Source organism: Cicer arietinum, chromosome 4 (genome assembly GCF_000331145.2).
Source record: "Cicer arietinum cultivar CDC Frontier isolate Library 1 chromosome 4, Cicar.CDCFrontier_v2.0, whole genome shotgun sequence".
Lineage (NCBI taxonomy): Eukaryota > Viridiplantae > Streptophyta > Magnoliopsida > Fabales > Fabaceae > Cicer > Cicer arietinum.
In genome coordinates this window covers 41,521,530-41,531,237 of record NC_021163.2, presented here as the reverse complement: position 1 = coordinate 41,531,237, position 9,708 = coordinate 41,521,530, and the positions used below count along the sequence as shown (strand labels likewise).

General features: G+C 31.5%; 1 protein-coding gene across 1 annotated transcript; it reads left to right on the top strand.

The window, feature by feature from the left end:
* Positions 1-3,521: 3,521 nt before the first annotated feature.
* LOC101494684 (lysine-specific demethylase JMJ30-like) lies at positions 3,522-8,852 on the top strand. Its single transcript, XM_004516959.4, has 5 exons — positions 3,522-4,365; positions 6,158-6,367; positions 7,749-7,883; positions 7,976-8,119; positions 8,645-8,852. The coding sequence occupies exons 1-5, from the start codon at positions 3,883-3,885 to the stop codon at positions 8,831-8,833; spliced, it is 1,161 nt and encodes a 386-aa protein (XP_004517016.1). The 5' UTR covers positions 3,522-3,882; the 3' UTR covers positions 8,834-8,852.
* The last annotated feature ends 856 nt before the right edge of the window (positions 8,853-9,708 follow it).

Here is a 9,708-nt window from a genome sequence, read left to right as displayed (position 1 = left end):
TATTTGCATTTTGAGCATCGAAAGAAGACAAAGAAAGTAAAGTGAATCCATTTCGTTGCCACATTTACTAGTGGAAAGGAAGGAGTACTGCAAATTGGTACAACTTCAGCAAAGTAGTGATTAATTACCTTTATTCTCGTTTTATTTTCAACTTCACCAATTAGTCAAAGCTTAATTTAGTATCACCAATGACAAATTAAATATTGAATTAGGGACAGTTTTACTTGGTGCTAAATAAACAAGTTTTTCTTTGCCTTATAGCTTAGAATTAGAGGTGAGAAATTGGGTTTTTTTTTCTCAATAGCCTCTTTTTGAAAAAAAAAACACTAAAATACCCCAATTTGAAAAATATATACCAAAATGCCCCATTTTTTTTTTCTTTACTTACAAGTCGCCATTTGGAATGGCGACTTCCTTAAGGAAGCCCGAGTTTCAAATGGCGACTTCCTACTTGATTTTTAAAAAAAGGGGCATTTTGGTATATTTTTTTCAAATGGGGGTATTTTAGTGTTTTTTTTTCAAAAAGAGGGCATTGAAAAAAAAGACCCGAGAAATTGAGTCGATTAATGCACCAAACATAGCTCCTAATATCTATATTCAGTATATTCACCTTTTCCCCTGCCATATATGTAATTGTTTCCACCGTATGTAATTAGCAAGTTATATTATAAATTTGTTAAATACACCATAAAATGTAGAGATGCGAATTTGAAAATCCACTTATATTATTATAGTTTGTATAAATTAACAAGTTATAACTGTTACATTTTAAGGTGTAGTTTGTTAATTTATACTAACTAAATTACGAGGAAATATAAATTAACAAACTCATATGTATTAATATAGTTGTATATAACTCGTTTTAATGTGTATAAAGATTATAATTGTGAGTTTCTAAAATAGTATATGTATTAAGGAAAATGCTAATACTCACTAACAACATACTCACGAGAAAATCAAGATGGAGAAAGAACATATATAACTGTCACTAAATCTTGATATATTAATCTACATCATACATGTATTATGTCAATTAGTCATTAAAATTTATTTGTGATGTCTCCATATATATTATTTGTCTTCGTAAGTGATAACACCACTCATATATTAATAATACAATTATGGATGGTGGTGTTTGGGAGTTGGGACCCTGCTAGCCCCTTAGATGTGTCTATACATATACAATAGACTAGCCTTTAGCATGGTCTATTTACAAATGTTTTCATCTCTCAAAATTTTAAGTGTAAGTTTAGTTATAAAATATAAAAGTAAAAAAATAATATTTAAAAGAGATTTTTTTAAAGTAAAGAAAAAACTATTTATTTTAGATATTATTTTCTAAAAAGATATTCACGTCAAATATTATATCTTCGTATTAACAAAATATTAGTTATATTAGTTTGTAATATTGACTATTATTCTATTTTAAATTTAGTTGTTTTATAAACAAAATTTCTCATGAGTCATTTCAACTCCTAAAAATTTTGAAATGAAAAACTATATAATATAAATAAAGTCTTAAATACATTAACCAAAATATTTTTACCTTAAATGTCACATTAAATATTTGTGTAAGAGTACAAATTTAAATTAGTAATTTTTCTTCATTTAAAATTATTGCTTCTCCTTTCAACAAAAACACATTAAATCTATTTTCTTCCTTTTCCTACCACCGCCGCTTGACAGATGACTACAACCTAATTTACATAACTTTATTCTAAAAATAGACAAAACTATTGGTTTTTGATAAGCATGTCTAGCCAAAATATGAACATGCTAAAATCACCTAAGAGTCTTTTTGAATCTAACTAATCAGCCTATAATAATATAGGTATAATATTGCTTATAATAAAATATTTATTTTGTGTTAAAATCATACATTTATTTACAATTCTAAATATTAATGACTTACGTAATGGTCCTATAAATTTAATTCATAATTTTTTATAGGAAATCGATCAATCGGGTTTTTTTGGCACTACTGGTTCACAAAGAATTTTCACAACTCACAAGCTTTCATCTTTAGATTAATAATGAAATTAATATTAGCCACTGTTATTTAGGTTGCAACTTAAAATATTTTAGGTTTAAATATGTTTTTTATTTTTGTAATTATAATTTTTTTAATTTTGATATTCGTAAATTTTTTTTTATTTAATTAATATCTTTACATTTTAAAATAGTTATTTATTATACCGTAAAAAATCGTTTTAAAATTAAATCGTCTTAAAAAAAAATAGGTGATGTTTCTATAAAATTATACATAAACAAGAGTGTATTCCGACTCGAACATTCGTATAATAAGTGAGATTCATATTTAATAAAAGTGATTTATATATATGTTTGTGTGTGTTTAGACTAGAGGGTGGGCAAAGTTCAGTTCTGAACTAGAACCGTTTGAAAATTGAACCGAACTGATTTTCAGTTCGAAAAAATGAACCGAACCAGTTTTACAAATGGTGAACCGGTTTTTTATTTTGAACCAAATTGAACTGGTTTAACTTAGTTTTTTTGTTCATATATGCCAAATTTTACATAATTACCCCTAATTACTTATAAAAAAACAACTTCAGTTCAAGTTTTTTGAAATAAAAACCTGTTCGGTTCAGTTTTTTCAAATTAAAAATCGGTTCGGTTCGATTTTTTAAACTGAAAACCAGTTCGGTTCAATTCTTGCTTTAAAAAATCAGTTCGAAAACAGTTTGGTTCTCAATTTTTATAAATTAGTTCAGTTCAAAACCAGTTCAGTTCAACAGTTTGATTCAGTTTTTAATTTTTTTAACACCCCTAAACATCACCATTTTCAACTAGATTTTGGTAATGAAATCCACCCTCATTTAATTGTATCAAAGATCACCCCACAATGATACAGTGAATTTATAACTCTTTTTAATAGCTTACATCTTCATGCTAATTATATGATGCAAAAGTGAAATATGTATTATGTCATGTACAATTTTGTTTATACAATTGAATCAATAAGTCTTATCATCAAATCAAATCAAATCAAGTGACATATAATTGAATTATTGATTCAATGATAATGGTAGAAATAAAGTTATTGAGATGTTTTCTATATATACTATTTATATCACATCAATAATATATTATACTTATTCAAAAAAAATTCTTATAAATAAATATTTGCCGAGAAATACTCACAAATATTCTTAGAACACTTATTACTAATCTAAATATAAATATTTTATTAAAAATATATTTGTAGATTTTGGAAAATTTAAAATAAAGTTATAGTTTTTAATCCTTAACAAGTGTCATTAGCATTAGCGTGACTCATTTGTTTCATGTGACTTTTGGTGGAAAACGTGGCTTCATGTAATGTGTATGAAAATCAATCAAATATTCCAAGTTTCACATCTCATCATCTCAATGACTCCTGAAACATACGTGTCACTCAATAAACAATAATAAAAGAAAAACGTAAACGCCACAATAAAGTGACAAAAAGTGAAATAAAAATATCTGCATTATTATGTGCAAAAAGCGAAGAGAAAATATCTTGGTGCTAAAGTAACTTTCATTATTTACACTGGAGTCCCAACCCAAAGATACTTGAAACCGAATTCCCTACTGTAACTGCTTGACGTAGTTATAGCTTTTAGACGTCTGATTTAGATCAACGGCTAAAATTATTTAGTGCAGTAAAATTGACTGTGATATGAACCGTTAAATCTAAAATCAACAGATAAGATCAACTACTGCGAAAACTGGTTGCTCTCACTACTGCAGGGAATCGAGAACCAAGATACTTACAAAATATCTCTTCTGTGCTTCAAATATCTAACACTTTTTTTTTGCACACTCACACTCAAATCACTTTTCAATCGAGTTGCCGGAGTTCTCACCGCACCGCCGCAGAACATGTCGAAAACCACCGCATACGGCGGCGACTCTCCCTCGGAAAACTTTGAGACGCCGACGCTAGACAGGGAGTCTCCCACTCTGCTTCAGTCCATTTCAGAGCACGGTGGATATGCGTACGTGAGAATGGCGGCAGTGGCAGCCTCCGGAGACATTCGCGCAGCGGAGGCGGTTAGGGAGATGGCGTGGGAGCAGCTTCACTCTGGACCGTGGCACTCGGTGTTGCCGGTGTGGCGCGACGCTTACTCGATGGCGTGTCTCCACGTGGCGAAGCACCACTACGGAAACGGTGAGTTGAAGGAAGCGCTTAGGGCTTTGGATATGGGGATTATTATGGGAGGGAGTCTACTTAGGAAGGATTTGGACTCTGCTGTTGATATGGTTTCGGAAAAGGCTAGGATGCTTAGGGTTTCTGATGGAAACAATCAAAGTTTTGGTAATTCTGAGCATCAACTCGTTGATCGTGAATTCGATGTGTCTAAGGTGAGCTTCATCAATCCGTTCATAGCTTCAATTTTATGACCATTTTTTTTTGTCTTCGAAAATTCCACCACAATTAACTTCAATATCGGCATTTGCCAGCTAGCTAGCATGACTTGACATTTTATGTCCATTTATTATTATTATTGGTGATGTTGTTATTGTTATTCTTATTGTTACTTTTATTAATTAGGGTTAAATAAATTTTTGGTATTTATAAATATGTTGTATTTTGTTTTTCAATTCTCTAAGATTTTTCTTCAAAAAATGGTGCCTTAAATGTTTTCTATCAACAATTTTGACTCATGCTTTTAAATCAACTCACGTGTATCAATGAATTTTTGAATTATTTTTTGCAAGAATATTTAGAATATTACAGGAATTCTCCTAATAAATTTTTGAATTTTTTAACAAAAAGATGAATTAAATAAGGATTTTTTAAGTGCTAAAAGCTTAAAAATCGTATTTAATTCACCATTTGTTAAAAAATTCTAAATTTTTGTGAGAGGCATTCTTATAATGTTCTAAATATACATGCAAAAAGTTATTTAAAAATTCATACAATAAATATGAATTATTTTAAAAACAAGAACCAAAATTATTTGACGGAAAATATTTGGAAAATATTTGAGAGACCATTGTTTTGAAGAAAAATCTTAGAAGGACTAAAACTTATTTAACCCTATTAATTAATACTACTGATAATACCACAGTATAATCTGAGATATGAATGAAGTTCAGGTAAATGTTGGTTTTGGTTATGCCGTGGTAAAAATTGATTATGTATAATTGATTTTAGTTAAAAGTTATTTGAATGTGAATTTTTCTATGTTTGGATCACGTACAAGTGAATTGAACAATAAATTTGAGGCTAAAAATCATGTTCAATTGTTTAGAGGCAAAAGTTATGAATCTCAACCTCAATTTAAAATTCATTTAAAACAATTCTACTATTCACTTTAGGGAGACCCAAAAGTGATTCTGAAGACTAAAATTCAACTTTAGTATGTTTGACAGTTATCGATTAGAATTGATTCTAATTAGAAGTAAGCATTTGTTGCCAAAAATTGTTTTTTATTTAAATTTATTGTTCAACTAACTTTCAGGGTAAACGTAGTCAAACATATATCATTTTACCTTAATCTAACTTTACTAAAATAAATTTTATAAAATAAACTCAATACAAATAAATTTTGGTCTCTGTTGAATTGCAGCTTCTAAAAAACACGGTGGGAGAGTTCTCAACTCAACGTGGTGGTTGTCCAGCACAAAACCAAACACTAATATAAACATTCAAAATAATTTTATGTGCTTTGAATGACGTCCAAATATGCCCATAATTGTTTTTAAATGGAAATTTCCAAACTGTGAGATTAAAACATGTGTCAATGTGTCACCCTCGAATATGAGACAAGATTGAGTGCTTACTAGTATTGGATTTTGAAGAGTTTTTTCTTAGGTTGTGTGTGGATTTATGGAATGAAGTGGAAAATGAAATGGATTCATAATAAACTCCATTATTTGGATTGATTGAAATATGATGGGAAGGAGTGGGATATGATCGAATGCATTCTATTCAATACCCTGCTTTTATTCCATTCTACTCAAGTCCAGTAAATCCCCTTTCATTCAGTTTCACTCTCCATTATATATCCAAATTCCAAAGACAACCTTAGGTTGCTCTTTTATGCTTCTTTTTGTACTTGTGAAGCCGGGCACGAGTAAGAAGATTATGTTATGGTTGCATTTGTGCAACGACGCTTCTAACGTTTACTTTATAGCTTTTACACTGTAGGTGCTCAAACTTTTACCTGTTAAGTCCCTTGCTTCTAAGCTTGTGGTGAAGAGGTCCGCCCTGTCACTGGAGAAGTTCCTGAAAGATCATTACCTGGCTGGCTCCCCAGTTATCATCAGTGATTGTATGGCGCACTGGCCAGCCAAAAAAAACTGGAATAATATAGATTACTTGCTAAGAGTTGCTGGTGACCGCACTGTTCCGGTTGAGGTAATTACTCTAGCTGATATATTTCTAATTATAATAATGCATGGTACCTCCTTTTCTTTGAAGAACAAATGATTAGAGATGAAGTTTTCAAAACCGGGTGCATTTGTTTAGTTTATTGAATTCACATTGGAAAGGGGATAGTGGTTTGACAATTTTCCTCACTAATACTCTGATCCTTTGCATTAATCTTAACTCACCTTAACTAACAATTACTAAACTGTTACTTGAATCAATCCTAGGGCATATATGTTCATTAGCTGTTAGATTGAAAGCTACTCCCTCTAGTCTATTTTTAAGAGACATTTGGTTATATTTTTTCTCCTAAATTTAAGAAGCACAGTACACTTTTTTAAGTGTATTTATTACTAAACTTTCTTTTATACCCCTCATTTATTGTGAGTTTTATTTTACCTAGAAATTATCTTCCCTTGAAAGTGAATTTCAATTAATGAGTGTTAAGGGAATTTTTGGAAAGAAAATTGGCATTAATGCATTTTAATGTGTTCCTTGGTATGTGTGATTTTGTCTTTTGTTTCATATAGTAAATAGGAATGGAGAGAGTATATTCTAAAATTGAAGTTAGTTTTTGGTAATCTTTCCTAAACTTTCTTACTAGTATTTTGGAAAATTATCGGGCAGTTCAAGTACAAACGTGAAATTTAAGTGAAAACTCTTCATTGAACACTGTATTCACTAACACAAACTTAATACCCTTCAATTACATTGGCAATTTAATTATCGGCTTCTAGTCATAACTTAGTTCTTGTCCTCTCTTTGTAAATAATTAAATTTATTTCTACAGCCAACTAAAATTGGTTATGAACTCATCCACTAGGAAATCATTCACTTGGAACATGCTTTAATACAATTAATCTATTGCATTGTGCGTTAACTTCATATATTTGATTTTATAGGCCTAAAAAGGCTCAATCTAGAAATCCTAGAACTTTTTCTTTGAAATGCATCTAACAAGTGAATAAACAATTTACTTTGGTTGCAACAGTTGGTCCCCAATTCTGTGACAATTTGTGGCAGATTCTGTTTTAGCCACCAAGTTGTTGAACTGAAACTGGAAATGGATGAGATAAAAGTTGAAAGATTTGCCTCATGTGATCTGTGAATGTTTATTGCAATTGCAGTAATGCACGTCTTTACATTGTAATTTGTAAGTTACCTCTAGGATTGTTTGTACTTATGTCCCACCCCGTGTAATTTTTTTTGTGTGATGGCAAGGTTGTTGAATTTGTTTAACAGTATACTGGAAACCAACACACAACCCAAAAAAGGAAGAATGGTGTAAAGTGGATACTTATATGTATTACAATTTTCATTTTTGAATAAATATTGGAAGAAAAGGATAAGTGTGCAGCATTCTTTGCAGGTTGGGAAAAACTATTTATGTGCAGATTGGAAGCAAGAGCTAGTTACATTTTCAGAGTTCCTTGAGCGGATAAGGTCGCATGGCTGTTCTCCTGGTGGTCCTACATATCTTGCTCAGCATCCATTATTTGACCAGGTATTCAAAGTTTAGATCTCTTGTAATTCTTTGACATGCAAATTCAGGACATGAACTGCTCGTTTAAGTTTCTCACACTATTGAATTGACAGATAAATGAGCTTCGGAAAGATATCTTTATTCCCGACTATTGTTTTGCTGGTGGAGGGGAGCTAAGATCTCTCAATGCTTGGTTTGGTCCAGCTGGAACAGTAACACCGTTACACCATGATCCACATCATAACATACTAGCACAGGTATTTCAGTTGTATACTTTAATAGTTGTATTGAATAATTGCAAATTAAAGCTGCTTGTTAAACCCTCACCTTCACTGGGTCCTGCCCAGAGAATATCATGTTAGATACCCCTTACTATTGTGGCTCTTGTTTCTTTTGAGCACTTGTAAGCAATTAATACTTAAATAGAGGTCCCATGGGTCCAACTTCGGTCGATACTATAACCAACCCAGCTATTCATGCTTCTTAGTTCTTACCTAGATTACAATTGTGTTACTAAATGTACAATTTAGTCCTAGCAAGCTAACATGACATAGGTGATGTACTTCCAGCAATACAAACGAAGTTCAGATTTTCTATCCCTTATTTTAAGTGAAACCTGTGATGCACAACAATCACATTGTGGTTTGTATAATATTCTAGTTATTTAAATTGTTTACAAAAGGCTGCTTACATTATTGGTGTAGTGCAGGTATCCAAAAGATTTCTGTGCACCACGGAATAATCTATTTGACTGAGATTATTGTATTGTTTCTCACTTCTAGGTTGTCGGGAAAAAGTACATTCGGCTTTATCCAGCATCTATGTCTGACGAACTTTTTCCCTACTCGGGCACCATGCTTAGCAATTCCAGCCAGGTATTTAGGTTTCTTAACTGTAAAATTGAGTTATTTCCTGTACAGTCTACTTGTGCCTTTGCTTGGAAGAATACCATATCACTGCAACCCATTTGAATGGCCAAATAACTCTTGAAGTATTTCATTAATTCAGTATATTTTCTTACTGTCTTATTTTTCTTACTCTCCACTGTATGTATAATCTTGTAATTTTATTACAAGCCTAAAAGTAGTATCTCATGCATGTATAATTTTATTTTTCTTTCTCACCACTGTATGTATAATCTTATGCATGTATAAAAGTAGTATTATTTTTCTTACTCTCCACTGTATGTATAATCTTGTAATTTCAATGTCACTTTGATCGCTACATTTCACTTTTGATGGAGAAGACAAGCATCTTCTATGTTGTGTTGCTGATATCTATGTAACTAATCATTTCACATCCCAATTACAGTAGTATCTCATGCATGAACATCATTTTGAGCACCTGCTTTCACCGTGATAAAATATATATGTAATAGATATTTGTTCCAGTTGTTATACGATGCTATCTTGTTATTTTGTAGTTTTAGAACACTAAGTTATTTAATACTCTGGTGCGTTTGTTATGTTGTCAATGCAATGACTTTTAATGTTTTTTAGCTATCAATTATATTATAAAAAAAAATAAAATTAAGCAGGGGCTAAAAAATTAAAACAACTATTTTTCCCCCAGCTGATGTGTCAACTGACTTTTTAGCGTCGGATATTTCAATTTTATAGATAGCGTCGGTGTATCGTAGGTCAGGCCGACACTAATATAGCGTCGGATGGTGTTTGGCCGACGCTAGTCATTAGCTTCGACTGTTTTAGCCTAGTACCGACACCGACGCTAAATCACCATTAGCGTCGGCTTTGGGTCGGCTTTTAGCGTCGACTTTGAGCCGACTTTGAGCCGGCGCTAAATCACCGTTAGCGTCGACTTTGGCCTATTAGATTCTTCGACATTT